The sequence below is a fragment of the Dipodomys ordii genome, unplaced genomic scaffold (assembly GCF_000151885.1).
Source record: "Dipodomys ordii isolate 6190 unplaced genomic scaffold, Dord_2.0 Scaffold189, whole genome shotgun sequence".
Taxonomy (NCBI): Eukaryota; Metazoa; Chordata; class Mammalia; order Rodentia; family Heteromyidae; genus Dipodomys; species Dipodomys ordii.
The window spans coordinates 2,529,586-2,549,691 of NW_012267405.1; the positions used below are offsets into that span (position 1 = coordinate 2,529,586).

General features: G+C 44.2%; 1 protein-coding gene across 3 annotated transcripts in view; it reads right to left on the reverse strand.

Annotated features, from left to right (window-relative positions):
• Positions 1–6,041: 6,041 nt before the first annotated feature.
• Slc39a14 (solute carrier family 39 (zinc transporter), member 14) overlaps positions 6,042–20,106 on the reverse strand; it is a 50,206-nt gene continuing 36,141 nt past the window's right edge. Inside the window, exons 4-9 of one of the 3 annotated variants that reach the window (XM_013034459.1) lie at positions 16,339–16,508; positions 13,402–13,524; positions 12,191–12,379; positions 11,532–11,739; positions 10,797–10,981; positions 6,042–9,014 (exon numbers count right to left, since the gene is read on the reverse strand). In XM_013034459.1, coding sequence (XP_012889913.1) covers positions 8,868–9,014; positions 10,797–10,981; positions 11,532–11,739; positions 12,191–12,379; positions 13,402–13,524; positions 16,339–16,508 — 1,022 coding nt within the window. In that variant the 3' untranslated portion in view covers positions 6,042–8,867. Of the gene's footprint in view, positions 9,015–10,796; positions 10,982–11,531; positions 11,740–12,190; positions 12,380–13,401; positions 13,525–16,338; positions 16,509–18,636; positions 18,807–20,106 lie in introns of all 3 variants that reach the window. The other 2 variants (XM_013034460.1, XM_013034457.1) reach the window with 2 other exon arrangements.

The window sequence follows — 20,106 nt, forward strand, 5'->3', positions numbered from 1 at the left end:
CAGCCTCTCTGTGTTCAAGGCTAGCACTCTACCACTTGAGTCACAGCTTTAATTTCTGTTTTTTTCTGTGTATGTGGTACTGAGAAATCGACCCCAAGGCTTCATGCCTGCTAGGCAAGCACTCTACCACTAAGCCACATTCCCAGCCCTTAATGTTTTTTATTAGTAATGATTATACTTTGTATATTATAGTTTATTGGTATTTCCTAATTTTCAATAACTTACTTAGCATGGACACTTCCCAGTCTCTTCTCTTTATATCTCTATATCTATCTATATGTCAATCTGTCTGTCTGTATGTTTATGTGGGCTGGGCACTGTCCCTGAGATTTTTTTTGCTCAAGTTTAGTGTTCTACCACTTTAGCCACTACTCTGCTTCTATTTTTGTTGTTATTGTTGTTGTTAATTGGTGATGAATTTCATGAACTTCAAATAATTGTTATCATTACAAAGGTGATATACACAGGGGTTACAGTGACATAAGTCAGGTAAAGAATACATTTTTTGGGGGACAATGTCACCCCCTCTCTTGCTCTCTCCCTCTCAGTCCCCTCCCATCCCCACCTACAAGCTGTATAGTTCAACATAGTGTCTAATGAGTATCACTGTTGCATTTGTTCACCCTTTGTCCAACCATTTCTGTATACCTCCCCTTCTCTCCTAAAGACAGATACACGAACAAACAGAACAAAAAGAAAAGAAACCAAAAATAGCAACAAGAAAACCTCTTTTTTTCATTGCCTGGAGTTCATTTCAATAAATGTTATTTTACATGATCAGAGGCACATAGGCATTGTGTCTGTGTTCCTCCCCTGAGAATATCCTCCTGTGGTCTCACTGTGTGAATGCCTACCTGTATCACAGACTTTCTACCTGGGCTGGCTTCAAACCATCATCCTCAAATCATGAGCCTCCAATGCCCGGCCTTGAAGCAAGAATTCTTAAGGTGGCATAGGGTGAGAGACCATTCCTGGGCTGGAAACCAAGGTCAATGGTAGAAAACTTGTCTAGCAGGTTTGAAGCCCTTGGTTCCATCCCCAACCAAAAAAACAAAGAAACAAAACTCCCTTCTCTGCTACTTCCTCTTCCCATCCTGGTCCCACCTACAAATGAAAGTAAGGTTTTGAGTATATTTATATGCATGAGAAATACACAGAAAAGTATTTTTTTTCATATTCTCAGTGGACAGCAACAAAAGGTTGATTACTACTCATAGAGTTTTCATTTTAGAAAGCAATTTTCTCATACATTTAGTTCACATGCTTACAGAGAGGTAGTGCTGAAATGATCATTTCAATTTCATGGATAACATGGCCGAACGAACAGGCTACGCATGGTATCAGAGATCACTCAGATAACCAATAATAGAATTCACCTAAGTTCATTTTTTTGGACTAAAAAACATCCTGTTCTCTTTCTGCTAAATACATGTTCAGAATCTAGACTCTGGAGAAGGCTTATCTTGGCCCTTGCTTATTTTCTTTTGCTTGAAAATCAATAAACCTTTCTGAGGACTTTGTTGGAGTGTAATTTGTGTGTTTTTTGCACGTGTGTGCACATGGGCTCATGGGCATGGCACTGAGAAGGAACCCAAGGCCTCACACTTGCTTAGCAGGCACTCTACTGCTGAGTCAATTTCCATTCCTTGTCAGTCAGAGCAAACTAACGGTTAAAGTAATGCATGAACCAAAGAATGCAGAATGATTTTCTACCAGGCTAAGTAGAGCATAATTAGGAAAATCGATTGGTAGGACTAAATATACCCTAGAGCAAAAATGATGTTGAGAACTCTGATTTTTAGAATGTATCTGCCCTTTTAGAATATTTACATGAGCCATAAATACTAGAAAAATCAATATAAACTATTTAAAAATAGTTTAAAGTCAGTTTTCCAGGAGTGGAGGAAGGAAGGAATCAAGTTTCCAACTGTCTTCTGCTCATCAATTTTCTTTTCTTTTCTTTTTTTGTCAGTCGTGGGGCTTGAACTCTGGGCCTGGGCACTGTCCCTCAGCTCTTCAGCTCAAGGCTAGCACTCTACTATTTGAGCCACAGCGTCACTTCCAGCCTTTTCTGCTTATGTGGTGATGAGGAATCGAACCCGAGGCCTCATGCATGCAAAGCAAGCACTCTACCACTGAGCCACCTTCTCAGCCCTGTTCATCAGTTTTCAAGAAGGGCAAAAGCAGAATCCTATGCAACTTGGCCCGGCATTATTATAAAACATGTGAATTTGTCAGCCTTTCTTCTCATGGGCCATGTCCATAGTCACCAGCAAAGACAGCTTCAAAGAACTAATTTTCTTCACTCAAAAAGTTAAAGAAACCTGAGTATCTTTCCCATTCTGTAAAGTTACTCAAAATTGAAGGGATATTTGTCTATCTTCTCAGCATCTATAATTAAAAATCCGATCCTTTATTTTAGTGCTTAAAACCCAGAGAGTTGCCACCACATTCTTTTAAAGGAATCTCCCATGAACTGGTTTCGGTGTCATCCTTAAATTTGTCTTTTCTTGTGTTGGTACTGGGGCTTGCACTCAGTGCCTCAAGTTCTTGTTTTTTTCACTCTACCGCTGGAGTCACACCTCCACCTCTAGCTTTGTGTTAGCAAACTGGAGATAAGAGTCCTTTGAATTTGTCTGTTTGAGCTGGCTTTGAATTTTGATCCTCCCATCTCAGCCTCCCAAGTAGCTGGGATTATAGGCATGAGCTACCAATACTGGGCTTCATCATTAGATTTGCATTCATTAGTTATGTGAACGCAGGAAGATATACACTTTAAACATTTCATTTAGAATTACATCAAAAGATTTCTTAGCACCCGTGGTTCATGCCTGTAATCCTAGCTACTCAAGGAGGCTGAGGTCCACAGGTTGGCAATTTCAAGCCAAGCAGAAAAAAATCTGTTAGAATCTGGTTATCTATAAAACGATTGGCAAGGACTGGGAAGGTGGCTCAGTGGTAGAGCGCTTGCCTTGCATGCCTGAGGCCCTGGGTTCGATTCCTCAGCACCACATAAGCAAAAAGAAAAAAGCCGGAAGTGGCGCTGTGGCTCAAGTGGTAGAGCATTAGCCTTGAGCTGAAGAGCTGAGGGACAATGCCCAGGCCCAGAGTTCAGGCCCCATGACCGGACAAAAAAAATAAATAAATAAAACGATTGGCAAAGAGGTGGACTAGAGACATGACTCAGGTGAGCAAACAAGCTGAGCAAGTGTGAGGCCGAGGCTCCTGTACTGCCAAAAACAAACAAAACAAAACAAAACAAAAATTTGGTTAGGGTCCCCCAGCAGGAAATTAACTGATAGCTTCATGTTTCCTTTGGGCATTTGGTGAAAACCTAGAGGAATTGCTGCCTAGACCTATTCTTAGGCAAATTGAAAGATCTAGGAGCAAGCTACAGATGGCAGAGGTAAGGAGGGGTAGATTTGGACTTATAATTACGGGGGTTTGAGGACTTCTGGGTCATCTCCTAACTGTAACTGATACTATCATCTTGGGACACCACACGTTGTCAGGGCCAAAGAGCAATGTTAGCGCAGGACAGTGTTAAACTCCTTCCTCCCTTTAAACTGTGAAATAAGCATCTGACAAGGACTATAGTATTGGTGAAAACGTTATTTTTTGGTTGGTGGATGTTAATATACTTAACTGAAGGCTGATGAGGACCTTTGGATTTGCCAACCACTTTTTTTTTCAGTAATTGAATCAATAATAGCCCTCCCCCCTTGCCCGCCCCAGCAAAAGCCATTTACCTTGAGTGGGATATAATTCAGTTTATTCCAGGGCAAAGGAAATTACTTCTGTAGAGATTTAAATGTATTAGTCTTTGGAAGTCTAGGTGTTCCATACTAGATCATGATAAACACAAAATCTTTAAGGCATTTTGTTTTTTCTACTCTTCAAAAGCCCCATGTCCACATTTAGTGCCTCTGCCATGTTGGACTGGATTTTATTCTAACCATTTAGGCACTGCTGAGTGGTAAAGGAGAGAGGCTGAAGAGCCAGACAGAAGGAAAACACTAATCAATAGCACCTTCTCATTTTAGTGTCTCGCCTCCCACCAAAAATGTCCTAAGGGGCTTAGCTGGTTAAGAGGATTACAAAGAGATGGCTGTGGCCAAGGTTTTTAATCTTCTTAATTGTTTGTTTACTTCTGTCTGGAGAGGGCCCCAAATTCACCTCTTTCTAAATAAAGAACGCCCAGGTAAGATATTAGTAAAACTAACACCAACACAGCAGCTGCTGCTACAGGAAGGGGAAGAAGTTCAACCCAGAACACACAGGCATTTCATTTGCTGTCTTTATTCGTTCTTCTTCCAGGATGGCAGGTGCTGAGATCAGAGACAGAAACCAGATATCCCCACTCCTCCCGCCCCCTACCGGCCCATGCCCCCCCCCATCAAGGAAATTGGTGTAAAAGAATTGCAATTCAAGTCCTGTAATTGGGGTATGCAGAGAGAAACCAAACCCAGCCTGGGAAGGCAGCAGGAGGACAGGGTAGGATTTCCTATCTGCAAAGATGGCAGAATCCAAAGGATGGATAATTGTAATTTTGAGCAACTACAGCAGATGGTACAGTGGCAAGGTGATACACATTCAAAGACTAATATGGGCTGGGAATGCGGCTTAGTGGAGAAATTTGCCTAGCATGCACGAATCCCTGGGTTCAATTCCTCAGTACCGCATAAACAGAAAAAGCTGGAAGTGGCAGTAGAATGCTAGCCTTGAGTAGCTAGGATTACAGGTGTGAGTGATGGACACCTAGCTCCACTTAATATTATTGAGAGTTTTGTTTTTAAAGAAAGGACTAGCTGGGTGTGGTGGTGTACATCTGTAATCTCAGTACCAGGAGGCTGAGGCAGGAGTTCCAGGCCCATTTGGCTACATAGAAAGATCCATCTGAGAACTAGTCATTTGAGGACTTCAGATTTACCTAAGTCATGAGGGTAAATCAGTTATTTTACCTGAGGGCTTATTTCCATTGTTGAAGGAAAATAACTTCCTTCAGCCTTACAAGTAGGAAATGTAAGTTTAGAATTTTAAGTCTACAAGAGGATAGTTTCTCATAAGAAACACACATATGGCTTAGATAAACTAAGCCAACTCAAATTTAAAATAGTGGATTTGAAAAGGGAAAACAGATTGATGGGAAGCTTTGTTTTTTGTTGTTTTGCTGAGCTGGGGCTAGAACCCAGGGCCTTTTGACTATGGTTGGAAGGCAAAGCATGCTACCACTGAGGAAGAGTCCCAGCTCAAAAGTTCTTCCTAAGAAATCTCACAATTCTTTTGTCATACAAGTGAGTGAAGACAGAGGCTCCATGAAAAATAATCTTTTCTTTTACTCAAGGCTAGCACTCTACCACTTACCACTTGAGCCACAGTGCCATTTGTGGCTTTTTCTCTTTATGTGATACTGAGGAATTGAACCCAGGGCTTCATGCGTGCTAGGCAAATACTCTAGCACTAAGCCACATTCCCAGCTAAGCTATTCTGTTTTAAAGTGAGCATACTATGGGCCTGTCTGTCTTTCTTTACTTCCTTCCTTCCTTTCTTTCTCTCCTTCTTTCTTTCTTCTGGTAGTGGGGTCTGAACTCTGGGCCTGGAGGCTGTCCCTCAGCTCTTCAGCTCAAGGCTAGCACTCTACCACTTGAGCCAGAGTGCCACTTCCAGCTTTTTCTGTTTATGTGGTGCTGAGGAATCAAACCCAGTGCCTCAGGCATGCAAGGCAAGCACTCTACCACTGAGCCACCTTCCCAACTAAGCCACCTTCCCAGCCCCTACTAAGGACTTTTCTAAACTTCCATAGTTAAAATCTAAAACCTGGTAAAGCAAGCTTTGGAAAGTCAGCAGGACATGATCGCCACCTTGTGTTAAACAGTCTTCATTACACCCCAAGACAACACATCGGACTCTTAACAGTTACAGAATATAGCTTTATTTATAGAATCTTACAAATAAAACATTTACAGTCCACATAAGTTAATTTTCTTTTCTAATTCTTCCCATAACACCTGAGTTATTTAAAAAAATACTGTGATGAAATTGCAGAACTGTAAAAGAGGAAATATGAATAAAAACCTAACCTCTCTCTTGCAAAAAAAAAATTACTTAAAAAAGTAGATTTCCAGAATATTACTCAATTCTTTTGGAAGAAGACTTGCCAAAAACAGACCTTAGCCTACCTAAACAGAGAAGTCTTTTTCATCCCAAGTTGAAGGACCATTGAAGAATGGTCCCATATGGACACTAGACACAAAATGCCTTTGAGGACAAGGACAGAGGAGAGGTATGCAGTGAGGTTGAGACTGGAACCCTCTTGCCGGCTAAGGGGTCCTTGCTTGTGTTGACAGGAAGCTGGTTCAATTGTAAAGAGAGAGACTGATGGTGTTACACCAGGGGACAAAAGTCCACTGAACAACTCACTGTCTCAGACTTCTAATATGTACAGATGCTTGAAACTGCAAATCCACCTTTTAAAAGACAAAAGAAAAAAAAAAGACACTGCCATGTTTTCAATTCATGGGCAAATCTGTGGCCAACGGCAGCTACCTGCTGACTCAAGCGTGTCCACCCCTCCCTCCCAAGCTCTGATTGGGGCTGGCCTCTGCACCCATGCCCTTTCAAGAGGGCTCCCCTTGGAGGCAGCTAGCTGTCTGTAAAAGCAAAGTTCATGGGTTGTTTATTGTAGGTGCACAAAAGAAAAAGAAAAACAAAAAAGGCACGCACCCTGTCATTTCATGTTTACTGTTCAACTTGTTAAAAGATTTTAAGCTTCTCTCCAAAATGAAGAAAACTCACTAACTCTTAACTCCATATTCTACTCAAGAAAAATGGTTATATTAACATTTTAATACATCAATGTGAGCTAGGTAAAGCAAAACCTTCCAGTCTTTTTTTTTTTTGGTGATGCTGGGGATAGAACCCAGGATTTCATGCACACTAGGCAAGCACTCTACCACTTAGCTCCAACCCAGCCCTAGAGTGCTATATTCTGCCACCTCCTGAAAGCAGTTTAAAAACAAAACCGAAAAGACAAAGAATCATTATAAACAATAACAACAATGATAATATAAAAAGTTAAATTCTGACATTCAAGGAATTAATTCTTTGGTAAAACTAGACCCCAACCCTACCAGGATTCAGTCCTGACATTCAATCTAGAATCTTGATTTAGAAATTTCCTCCTTCCTCAGCCTTGTCTCAAAACTTATCCAAGTCAACAGGCAACAACGGGCGAGACATTTAGCAAGTATCACAACCAGTTTTCTCACTCATCTTCATTTCAGGAATATTCCTAGCAGAGGGCTGTTTCCCATGGAGAAGAAAAAAAAAAGATGCTGCTTTTAATTACTAATGGGACAGTTGACATTGGCAATGAACTAGTACTCGTCGGTCATGTGAATGAACATGGCCCCTGGGCTGCAACTGTGGGCACCACTAAGAAAGGCTCCGGGAGAGACTGGCTCCCCAAAGTGGCTAAAGAATCCACATTATCAATATGATAATAATAAATCAATTCACCTAGTGAACCTGGAGATGAGCTCCCCTGGAAGCCAGAGTTATAGAAGGGGGAGAGGAGTAGGGAGGGTGCCACAGTGCCTGAGGCTGGTCTATAGTGTTAAAAGACAAGCATATCCATCTGTTTTCTGGAGAGAATTAGAGCAATTCGCACTCAATACAGGGTTCACCTTTTTTTTCTTGTTTGGAGCAAAGGAGGAAGTGGTAACCTAGCCAGTACCTTTAATTCCTATTCACAGCAATGGCACCTGCAATGCCATAACTCACTATCTTGACCAGAGTCCCGAATCCCTTAGTACTCAAACTTTTATTCATATGATTAGCAAGTCCTAAGTTATGCCTGCACGGATTCCATCTCTGATTACCCTTTGTCATAGTAAAGCACAAACTGCTGCATCCCAGTTCTTCAATTCAGCTTGCTATTCTAAAGCAGAAGACGTGTCCAGGGGGAGGAAGTTTGTGCAATCTCCCCCTCTAATACAAACAAATGTGCTCAGAATGTGCTTTAAGGGAGGCATTAAAGTCTTAGAAGGAAACTGGGAAGAGAAGGTGGAAATCACTGCAAGACCAATTGTTTTCTGTGGATCTTCTGCCTCTCCATTCTGTTAGTGTTAATTAACCAAAACAGAAGAGGTGACCCAGGGAAGTAAACCTCCACATTAGCTCTCCTGACAGTCCTGAGGCGCCAGGTACTGCACATTACCAACACCCAGCATCCAGCGGGAACAAAGGAACATTACAAGACTATTTCCCTCCTCACTCAGGCTGATCCTTGCCTCTCTCTGCCTGCCCTGCTGAGGTGCTCTGACTTTTAGTTCACTTTGACAGAAGTTAGAGGCAATGAAAAGACTGGGGAAAGGTAGGGATTTCTGTCTCTTGCTCATTCTAAGAATAGAAGAACCTGTTCTCAAAATGAGCCAGCTTGAGGTCCAGAGAGTACATTTTGATTGATGGGTCCCAGAGTATGAACGCCTGGTATTTATAACCAACCTATGACCATGGGCTCCATTTTTACATGGTATGAAATTCAAAATCTCTTGGTGCTTCTTCTAAGAGAGAAAGGCCAGAGTAGCCAGAGAGAAAAGGGAAGCTTGTCCTGTACGTGGCATTCAGGTTCTAGAATCCTTGTGAGAGGAGGAAGCTAGGCACTACCTAGAGAATGGTTATCAGGGCAACTTCTTCCTAAGACAGAGTATTTTAAAACAGCTGACATCTGAACAACGGCCGGCAGTCTGAGTCAAGTTCTAAGGGAACTGCCTCTTCCAGGTGTTTTGTGGATGCTGAGTCCTCAGGCCGGGGAGTAGATGCAGCCCACGGCCCGACGTGCAATCCCACTGACTTCTGGCAGGGTCCTACCCGATCTGGATTTGTTCTGCGTATTTAGTGAGGACCAACATGATAGTGAAGCCCGTGAGCAGGCCCAGGTTCTGGATGGCAAAGGGGATCAGGACGCTGCCCTTCCTTTCATCCTCCTGGCAGACCTCATTCATCTCAGGAAACTGAGAAAAGAGAAATGGAAGAATAGAAATTCACCTTTCTTTACCATCTAAGAATGGGACAATTTTGGGGTATATTGCAGTTTGGTTGACAAAATGGGCAGCAGCAGCAGCTAGGGCTTGAATGTGACAGCATCCCTCCAAAGTGTTTCCGGTGATTACAGCTACACAGGTAAAAAGCAGCGCTGAGCATCAGTCAAATTCTTGAGTTATTGATAAGGTTAATATAGAAAATGACCTAGTCATTAATAAAACTGAAAGAAAGCCTGTGGACTTGAATATTTAAATGCTGGCTAAAGACAAAAATCCTGGTTTAGAGAAAAAAAAAGTCTTCAAAAACACATGAAAAATGGCTAGGGATATAGTTCGGTGGTACAATGCCTACTTAATATATATAATCTTGGGTTCAATCTCTAGCACTGCAAAAAAACAAAAAACCAAATAAACATTTGAAAAAATATATTTTTACTACAAAATGTCATCATTGGAGACCTCTTGGAGAAATCCAGCAATTGTATAAGGGGTCAGAGAATGGGATAACACAGGATTTAAGGTCAAGGGCTGCTAGGTCAATAAGGCCGGTGACAAGATGTAATGTAACACATCTGAACTATTCATGAGCAGGCTCCCACAAGGGAGGAAAAAAATCTGAACTGACTGCTTCCATGGATATGGCTGGATGGTGAGGGCCAGTGCTCTCATCAAAAGTATTATTTCCAAACGAGGCATTGGTAGCTCATGCCTGTAATTTTAGATAGAGGCAGAGATCTGAGGACCACAATTCAAAACAAGTCTGGACTAGAATTATTTTAAGAAAGCAAAGTGGAAGGTGGGAGAATGTTAGAGGGGGTGAAGCTGATGAGGATACATTGTATACATGAATGGAAATGTCACAATGAACCCCCTCCCACAACAAATTTCAAAAAAAGACACACTTGGGCTGGGAAGTTGGCTCAGTGGTAGAATGCTTGCCTTGCATGCATGAAGCCCTGGGTTCCATTCCTCAGCACCACATAAGAAAAAAAAGCCAGGGCTTGGAAGGTGGCTCAGTGGTAGAGCGCTTGCCTTGCATGCCTGAGGCCCTGGGTTCGATTCTTCAGCACCACATAAGCAAAAAGAAAAAAGCCGGAAGTGGCGCTGTGGCTCAAGTGGTAGAGTGCTAACCTTGAGCTGAAGAGCTGAGGGATAGCGCCCAGACTGGACCCCCACAAAAAAAAAAAGAAAAAAAAGCCAGACGTAACGCTGTGGTTCAAGTAGTAGGGTGTTAGCCTTGAGCTGAAGAGCTGAGGGACAATGCCCAGGCCCAGAGTTCAAGCCCCATGACTGACAAAAAAAAAAAAAAAAACTGCTGGGAGCCAGTGGGTCACGCCTGTAATCCTAGCTACTCAGGAGGCTGAGATCTGAGGATCTCAGTTTAAAGCCAGCCTGGACAGGAAAATCCAAATAACCATCAGAAAACTGGAAGTGGCACTGTGGCTCAAAGTGGTAGAGCATTAGCCTTAAGCAAAAGAGCTCAGGGGACAGTGCCCAGGTCCTGAGTTCAAGCCCCATGTCCAGAAAACAAAACAAAACAACTACTGAATTGTACACCTCAGATAATTAAATTATGAAAGATAAATTATGAAAGATCTTTCATAAATTAAGTTTATGAAAGATCTCTCAGTAAAGTTACCCAAAACAAAGTAACCAGTGTCCCTTAGCTGTCCTCCTAATCCACACATTCAGTCATCTAGTCCAGTTCTGCCTACATAACATAGACCAGGGCATAGACCATGGCAGACTTACCATATCAGCCAGAGATATGTATAAGAACATGCCTCCTGCCAGTGCAAAAATCCAGTTGGCAGAGAAGTGGCTGCCGGCCAGGATGCCAAAGGCCAGACCCACATAGCAGCAGCAGGCAGAAAGGAAGTTGAAGAAGAGAGCCTGCTGGATGCTCATGCCAGCATTGAGCAGGATGACAAAGTCTCCTACAGGGGGAGAGTAAGAAGAGGACGGTGGTTGAGTCGGCACACAGAGAACATCGATGAGTCATACTGCTGAAACCACGGGTGAAAAATAAAGATAGCCCCAGACTGCTATGAAAGAGGAAGATACTTCGTCTTCCTATTCAGGAACTGTCTTCATCTGTCACACTGGCCAGCTCACTGACACATTTCCAGCTTAGATGCTGGAAATAACTTGGAGGATTTTTCAAGTAGATGAGCAACTACCAATGACCCCATTGACAGTGAAATAAAATGAGCTCTCCAACAAAATTAAGAGGGAGAAAAGTAAGTCACAAGCCAATAAAGGCCAGGATTTGATTGTGAGTTCAAGTCCTGGTTCCAGCACCAAACAAAAACCTTCCAGAATCAACCAAACCTCTGCACTCTAAACTATGATCTGTACAACGGTTACAGTGGTTGGATGTGCAGAGCTTAGTGGAGGTGTTAAATGCAATGTGTACAGTGAGGAGAGGGAAAGTAGGTGGGGGGCTGTGGTGAAGGAGTAGGTCCAGTGGGGGGACTCTTAACTTACCCAGTTCATGTGGGAACTCCTCACAGAGAATGGCCACTGAGGTGCTGATGCCCTGAAACACGGACACGGTGAAGGAGGCGCCGATGGCCAGACCGTCAATAAAATTGTGGAGGCCATCACTGAGGGTGATCATCCAGGCCAGGGTACCAATATCAGAGTAGCGAACACCTTTCAGCCAGTAGCAGGCACTTTGGGATGCCTGCAGGTCCTAGGAGAAAGCACATGCCCACGGCCACAGAGGGTTACAATGTGGACCACCTGCTTGTCTCCCTTAGGTCATGACCTTGCCTTTTGTTTTTTTGGCCAGTCCTGGGGCTTGAACTCAAGGTCTGGGCACTGTCCCTAAGCCTCTCTGTGCTCAAGGGTAGTGCTCTGCCATTTGAGCCACAGTGCTACTTCTGGGCTTTTCTGTTTATGCAGTACTGAGGAACTGAACCCAGGGCTTCATGGAGGCTAAGAAGGACTCTACCACTAGGTCACATTCTCACTGACTTTGCCTTTTATTCCCCTATTCTTGAGAAAGGTTTTATTATTCTGACCACGCTAGTTAGCAACTCCTCCCACCTCAGCGTCCCAACTCGGACTACAGGCTTGTGCCAATCCACCTAGCTGAGGCCATTATCTCCTAAAAGATCTTCTTGGAGCTGATGGCCACTGACCTGCACGGAGAGTGAGCCTACAATGACCTTCTCGTCCAGCCCAGGGTCCTTGCCATCCAGCTCGCTGTCGCAGTGCTGAGGGATCATGTGGTCCAGATCCCCATTCTGCAGCTTCTCGGTCACACCCTCTTCCTGGTCCTTCTTGGAAGGAAGCGTGTCAGATGTGAAATGGTTATGTCCATGATGATGCTAGAGGGACAACAGGGAGGGAGTCAATGTGACTGTTCCCCAAAACACCAGCCCAAATGGGCATCTGCTTAGATTTTACTGGGGGGACCTCATTTCTACATCCAAGGAAAGCTAAACAGGCCACACAGGGACGCCAGGGAAGCTCTTACCTACAGCAACTCTCCAAGTGGGAAGGCAGAGATAGAGTGTTAAAGTATCAAAGTAGACCTGTGAGGACATCACCCAATCCAGTGAAGATGGCCACTGTTCTAAGTGCTCAGAGCCCCACCTTCATAAGGGCTATACCCCTTAAGCTCAACCACCATTTCAGCACCAATCACATGCCAGTAACTGAAGAAAGCTTTGTGGAACTATATACTACTAGTCAACATCAGCCCTATTTTTTTTTTTTGTACCAGTCCTGGGGCTTCAACTCAGGACCTGGGCACTATCTCCTAGCTTTTTCTGCCCAAAGCTAAGTGCTCTCTACCACTTGAGCTAAAGATCCACTTCTGTTTTTTTGGTGGTTAAATGGAGACAGAAGTCTCCAGCGATTTTCTGCCCAGACTCTGTTTGAATTCCAATCATCACATCTAAGTCTCCAGAGTAGCTGGGATTACAGGGATGAGCCACTGGCTCCCTACAGCCCTTGTACTGATTACACAATGTTATCATAAATATGTGTGTGTGTGTGTGTGTATGTGTATACACATACACATCTATCTATCTATCTATCTATCTATCTATCTATCTATCTATCTATCTATCTATCTATCTATGTGTATATATATATAAAATCTTAGCTCAGGACAAATTACCACTATTAGTAGTGGGATTCACTGGCCAAATCCATTTCTAGTCCAACTTCTGCTCCACAAATATCCTTCCATGGGCTGATCCTGGTTTTAAGACCTCTGTCATTTCTCATATAACTTGGCAGAAATCATGAACCACTGGTACAGTACCATACCAGGCCCCCGAAACAGTGTGTTGTGAGGGAGGTGGTTTTCCTAGAAACCCCTTTACAAGCAACTGGGCCTCACCTCGTTTTTTGGCTTAAGGAGCATCTTCAAGATCTTCTCTGTGAAAAAGAAAAGGTAGAAGCCCCCAAATACTACCGCAGACTTGGAGACATAATCATCTTTCAGTGGGTTGAAACCAAAAGCCTGTGGACCCAGGAAAACACAATGAGTTGAAACAAACAAAAAGCCTTTGCTGGTTGTCTTTTACCTCCTAACTGTTCCTTGACTCTAAGAAAGGAAAAAGCTGTCCTGTGGCCTGTGATAACTTTGTAGACAGCCCATTAGCAAAATTTAATCTTGATGTTTCCCGGATGTGAGGTCACTATCCTGGCTGGGTTCCCTCTTGCTCACCTTCTGATGCTGAAGCCATTTTAATCTCAGGAAAAAACAGTCCTGTAGATGGTTTTCTATTTTTTTCTTTCTTTGAGGCCTGTCTAGGCTGGTCTCAAATTCCCTATTTTCCTGCTTCATCTATCTAGTGATGGGATTACAGGCATGTACCACCATGCCTGGTAGTTCTCTACTTTTACTGAAAACCCTATCTTAATTTCTTTTGGTGTTTAGCTTTAAAAACTATCCTGTCAGCAAATTCCATGTGTCAGCAGAGGTCACTTGTGTTTGTTTTCAGCTTATCTCGTGTCCCTGGCTGACCTGCCTGTAAACACAATGGGAAGTGGCTTAATGATGCTTTCTAAAAAGGGAAAATTCATTCCCCAGAAACCAGTAAGGATTGCAGTATCTTCCTGACCACAGGCCTCACAGGGACCACAGACTAAGAGCAGGCTATGTCCTGCAGGTATCAATCTCAGTGAAACAATGCGTACTGACAAAGGCTTGTAGTTCCCAGCTACTCAGGAGTTCAAAGCCAGCCTGGGCAGCACAGGGAGAATTTGTCTTTAAGGAAAAAAAAAAAAAGGGGGGAGGCCGGGATGGGGAGGAGGGGGGCGGGAGCTGGGCACTGTTGGCTCATGCCTGTAATCTTAACTACTCAGATTCACGGCTCAAAGCCAGCACAGGTAAGAAAGTCCAAGAGACTCTTATCTCCAAAATATTATTCAGAAAAAGTTGGAAATGTCGCTGTGGCTCAATTGGTCCAGTAGTAGCCTTGGAACACAAAGAGGCTCAGGGACAGCACCTAGGCCCTGAGTTCAAGTCCCAGGACCAGCAAAAGAAAAAAAAAAGGAGGGAGTAGTTATTTTGAGTCCTTTTTGATAATGTCACTTGTTAAGAGGAAGAAAAAGATGGGAGTGGCAATTGGGAAGAATATCCCAAGTTCAACTCCTGATTTAAAGTGCCAAAGCGTCCAGTGACCTGCTTCAGGAAACAGGTCTCTGACATAACTCCAATCCCAGGGCTTGAGGAAGCTGAGACAGGAAGATTGCAAGTTCAAGGCCAGCCTGGGCTATCTGGCAAGACCTTTGTCTCCAATAAAAATAATTTCTAGCTAAGTGCTGGTGGCTCACACCTATAATCCTAGCTACTCAGGAAGCTTAGAGCTGAGGATTGTGCTTCAAAGGTGGCCTGGATAGGAAAGTCCGTGAGACTCTTATCTCCAATCAACCACCAGAAAACTGGAAGTGGTGCTGTGGCTCAAAGTGGTAGAGTACTAACTTTGAGCAAAAGACCTTAGGGACAGCTCCTAGGCCCTGAGATCAAGCCCATGACTGACAAAAAAATAATAATTGTACTGGGAGGAAAAATTTTTTCATCACAACCCTCTAGTGTTATTTACCAAGAGGTGCAAAGGTCAAGTCAGGTAGAAACAACACAGTCAGACCAGGAGAATGGGAGAATCACAGGGAAAGGCACGGTGGAAAGAGTTAATAACTATCACCTCTCCACACACAAAGCCAGGCAGTATGGCAGAATTCAAGAAGCATACTTTGGATTTCATGGGACCTGGCCTCAGCTTGGGATGTTGGGAGTGGGTGGGAGAGGGAGGGGGGGGTATCTCATAAAGATCAGGATCACGGGGGGAAAATATAACTTGTTCTGCAGATTTCACAAGAGTTGATCCACTAAAAGCACACACAGCATTTCAGAAAATATCATGTGTTCTAAGAAGCATGTGGAATCATCTCCTGGTTTTGTCCAGTCCTGCAGACCACCTACAGTGAAATGCCTTGTGCTTATTATAATGAATAGGTCTACTGAAAAGATTACACCAAAGCTGATGAAGTATCTCCAAAGCTGGCTATCAGACCTTACAAATACTAGGTTCCTTTCTCTTCTATGGGAGGTTTTTTTTTGTTGGTCAGTCATGGGGTTTCAGCTCAAGGAGAGCCACACCTGCCACTTCCAGTTTTCTGGTGGTTTATTGGAGATAAAGAGTCTCACAGACTTTCCTGCCCAGGCTGGCTTTGAGCTGGGATCCTCAGATCTCAGCTTCCTGAGTAGCTAGAATTACAGGCATGAGCCACTGGCACCCGGCTCTATGGAAGGTTTTCTCAAGGTAAGCAAAATCTGACTGTTATTTTAGTGATTCCCTTTGCCCCAAACTCCCTACTGAGAACTGGTCTTTTTATTGAGACCCATGGATTCTACTGATGTGTTTATACTTCTCTGCACCAAAGCCTCAAACTGACAGCCATGAAATAACATACCTACAATACTTCTTTTCATGAACAGTTATAGCACTTTATAGGTACCAGGTGTTTTGCAAATATTAACTCAGTGAACCCTCACAACATGACCTTGAGGTCAATCCTACTGTTTCCCTATTTTACAAGAGGAAACAGAAGCAGAATGAGGTAAATGGCTGGCTTAGATTGTAAAGGCTGGGATTTGAACCTGGCTCTTAATAACTCTGTCATGTGGCCTCTCCTAAGTCTTGCCTTCACTTTCTAAAAACTGGTAATTACCCAGAGGTCCCCCTCCCGGGGCCTTCTCCCTGGGCTTGCCCACACAGTGTCCTAGCTGATGGGCAAGCTCCAAAGGGAGTGCTCTGGCTTGCCATACCTCGGGGATGAGCTGGAAGAGGGCGTTGGAGTAGAGGGTTCCAATCGCCAGAGCTATGAAGTAGAGCAGCAGCCTCTTGTAAAAGGTCTTCTTCATGAAAGGCACCACGCTAGCCCCCATGAGGGAGCAGAGGGAGATGACGGTGACACAGAGGAGACCGTATCCCCACACTGCCAGCCCACCCGAGACAGGGAGCAAGGCAACCACCATTTGAGGGAAAGCAGATGGAGAGGTGGGAGGCCACAGTGAAAGTTGTGGATATTAACGAAGGGCACAAAAGAAAAATCAGAGAGACAAGTAGGGAGGGAGAGAGAAATAGAAAATTTGTTAGTGATTCAAATCTGATGAAATTGTCTTCAATCAGTGCAAGAGAAAGGAGTGTGAGGTGGCCTTGGAACCCTGTGACTACCAGCCCTTCTGCATTTGGTGGCCTTCCATATCTGCAACTCCTGTGATGGCGGCAGGACAGGATGCTGTCTGATCACACATATGAGGTACCTCAGGCCTGCCACGGATTTTAACAGATCACAAAAGCACGAGAGAATGCTCAGTAGGCTGCTTTTGTTGATTTACACGTACAATTTGTGTCACAGAGGGCAAATGTGATACTACCCGAGGATGGTTTGGTTCATGCAAAATACAACCAAGTCACATGCAGGGAAGAAGGGACACAGATCAGATAAGACTCAATGTCCATGACATTCAGGTTTTGAACTTCTCAGTTCTTTTGGCTTATTTCCATTGGCTTTCTGAGGGATGCAGAGGTAGAGAACAGAGTTCCAAGACCAGCCCACCATACACACTCACACACACACACACACACACTGCAAGCACACGCGCACGCGCACGCACACACACACCACACAATTTCAAATGTATTACCCAAGGTGACACACTCTAGGCTATGAGTCCAGTCCCAGAGAAGGGCAGGACAGAGCAGAGCTGGTGTGACACTCCCTGAAAGCCACAGGGTAGATCATGTACAATGAATGACAGGAATTTCATTCAAACAGGCAATGATGATTTCTTTTCATTTCAAATCTTTATAAATTAACAAGTTCAAATTCTGGAGCTGAAAAAATAGCCCAAGATGAGGCCTCCCTGGAGAAGCGACCCACGGGGATCCATGATGATGGAGCTAGGGATTCTTAAACCATTTCTTCCTCCAGGAACTGACGAGGTATGACACCCTGTCTGGCCCCTTCTCAGGTGAGACTTTTGAATAAAAAGAGACAGGAAGCCACTGACATGGGCTCTTTATGAAAGGCAGTTCCACTATTCCAAAAAGAGAGGACCAGATGTCTGAAATACTGTTGCAATACCCCTACCTGAAAGGAAAAGATGGGTAGACTATCAACTTGGGTCTTATTTTTATAGCTCCTCAGTGATAACAATTAAAAACAAAATTACCAAACAGTAAAAACAGTTAAGTAAGGGTACCAAGTCAGCCCTATCAGGAAGAAATCAAGATGCAAGGCACAAGAGATTTGAGTTCTCCTTTTTTCTTTTGTACGTTTAATTTTGCTTTTTTTTTTTTTTATCAAATTGCCTTTGCTCATATATACACACACATATATATAACCTGCTTAAAAAACAGGATCCTAGCTACTCAGGAGGCTGAGAGCTGAGCATAAAGGTTCAAAGTCTGTTTGGGCAGAAAAGTTCACAAGACTTTTATCTCTACATATCCAGCAAAAAGCTGGAAGCAGAGTATGGCTCAAGTGGTAGAGTACCAGCCTTGAGTGAAAAAAGCTAAGCAACAGTATTCAGGCCCTGAGTTCAAGCCCCAGCACTGGAACATATAAAAAATTAGGATTCTCACTTTTTAGGCCAATTCTACATCTAGATTGGTAACCCTTTCCTCTGCCTCATTCCACATGGATAGTCAAATGGGGTTCAAACCCAAGTACCCCCAATTTCTTTGGATCAGAGGTATAGTACATAGCACCAAACATAGGGAAAGGCCTACTAACTGCAGCTTCTCTTTGGAGTCCTACCAATGGGGCTCAGGAATGAGACAAACAAAGGGTATAAACAGGGAGGGGTAGAAATGCTAGAAGCCTTGCATCTGACGTCACCTGAAGAGGCTAGAGGTCACCCTGAGTGCCTAGAGGAGAGAAGGCCCTGAGGTCCAGAGTGAAAAGTCATTGGTGGCCCTTGATATGAAGGGCTGGTTCATTTCACAGGTAGTTGTCGGAAATCTAAAAGTATGGGGGGCAAAGAGAGGGGGGTCAGCCAGAAGGGAGCTCGGCTATGGCAGCCCAGGGAAGGAGGTCCCGGGCGCCTGTTCTACTGCACCTCTGGGATGAGCTGGAAGAGCGCGTTAGAGAACAGCGTTCCAATGGACAGGGCGATGAAATAAGTGAGCACACGGCTGAAAAACGCTTTCTCTGTGCACGGCAGGACGAGAACTCCCAGGAGAGAGGCCAGGTTAATCAGTGAAACACTGAGGAAACCAAAGCCCCACACTGCGGAGGAACAAGAACAGACGAGGGCCTCCATTACTGATGGCAGCACTCCTGTGGCAGGGCCAGGCCCACAGTGATCTGGGGGCTCTGGGGGAACCCAGGCCGACAGTCCCACCAGCCCCTCAGGAAATGGCTGTTGAGGCTAGTCTCTTATGAGGTGCTGTGGAGAAGTCAAAGTTGTTGTGTCAAAGAAACTTACCTTATAGATGACAAGACTGGGAAGCAAACCAATAATGAAGATTAAATACTGTGAATTAAATGACTGAGAAACAAGGAGGCCTAATCATGGCAGCATGTGCTATGGGGTAGCCTTCAGTCTATCTGACTTCAGAAGGGCAGCCAGGGCCCCGCTTGTCACTTGGTGCTTGTTCTCACACTAGGTCAGCCCCTTGTGGTGAGAGCAGATGTACTGGATGGTAAGGGGTGAAGAGGCCAAGGCAGGTCTTTCAGGTTGGTACACCTGTGGTTTAATGGGACCCAAAAGAAAAGTAGGGCCAGGTGCAGGTGGCACTTTCCTACAATCCTAGCTACTCAGGAGGCTGAGAATTGAGCTGAGGATTGAGATTCAAAGCCAATCTGGGCAGGAAAGTCCATGAGACTCTTATCTCCAGTTACCTACCAAAAAGCTAGAAGTGGAACTGTGACTCAAGTGGTAGAGTGATAACCTGGATCAAGAAAGCTAAGGGACAGTGCTCAGGTCCTGAGTTCAAGCCCCAATTAGTGGCAGAAAGAAAGAAAGAGAGAGAGAAAGAGAGGAGGGAAGGAGGGAAGGAGGTAAGGAAGGAAGGAAGGAAAGAGGGAGAGGGGGAGAAAGAAGAGAGAAGAGAGGCAGAGAGAAAGGGAGAGAGGCAGAGGGAAAGAGGGAAGGAGGGAAGAAGGGAGGGAAGGAAGGAAGGAAGGAAGTAAAGAAGGAAGGAAGCAGGGAAGGGAGGAAGGGAGGGAGGGAGGGTGGGCTAAGCCAGGCATTGGTGTCTTACACCTCTAATTCTAGCTCTTCAGGAGACTGAGATCTGAGGATTATGGTTTAAAGCCAGCCTGAGCAGACCAATCCAAGATACTTCTGTCTCCAATTAGTCACCAAAAAGCAGGAAGTGGATGTATGGCTCAAATAGTAGAGCCTCAGCCTCAAATGAAAAAGTTAAGGAAGAGTGTGAGGCCTCAAGTTTAAGTCCAGGTACTGGCACACATCCACACACACACAAAAAGAAATAAAGGAAAGAGGAAGAAAGAGGAAGGAAAGAAGGAAGGAAGGAAGGAAGGAAGGAAGGAAGGAAGGAAGGAAGGAAGGAAGGAAGGAAGG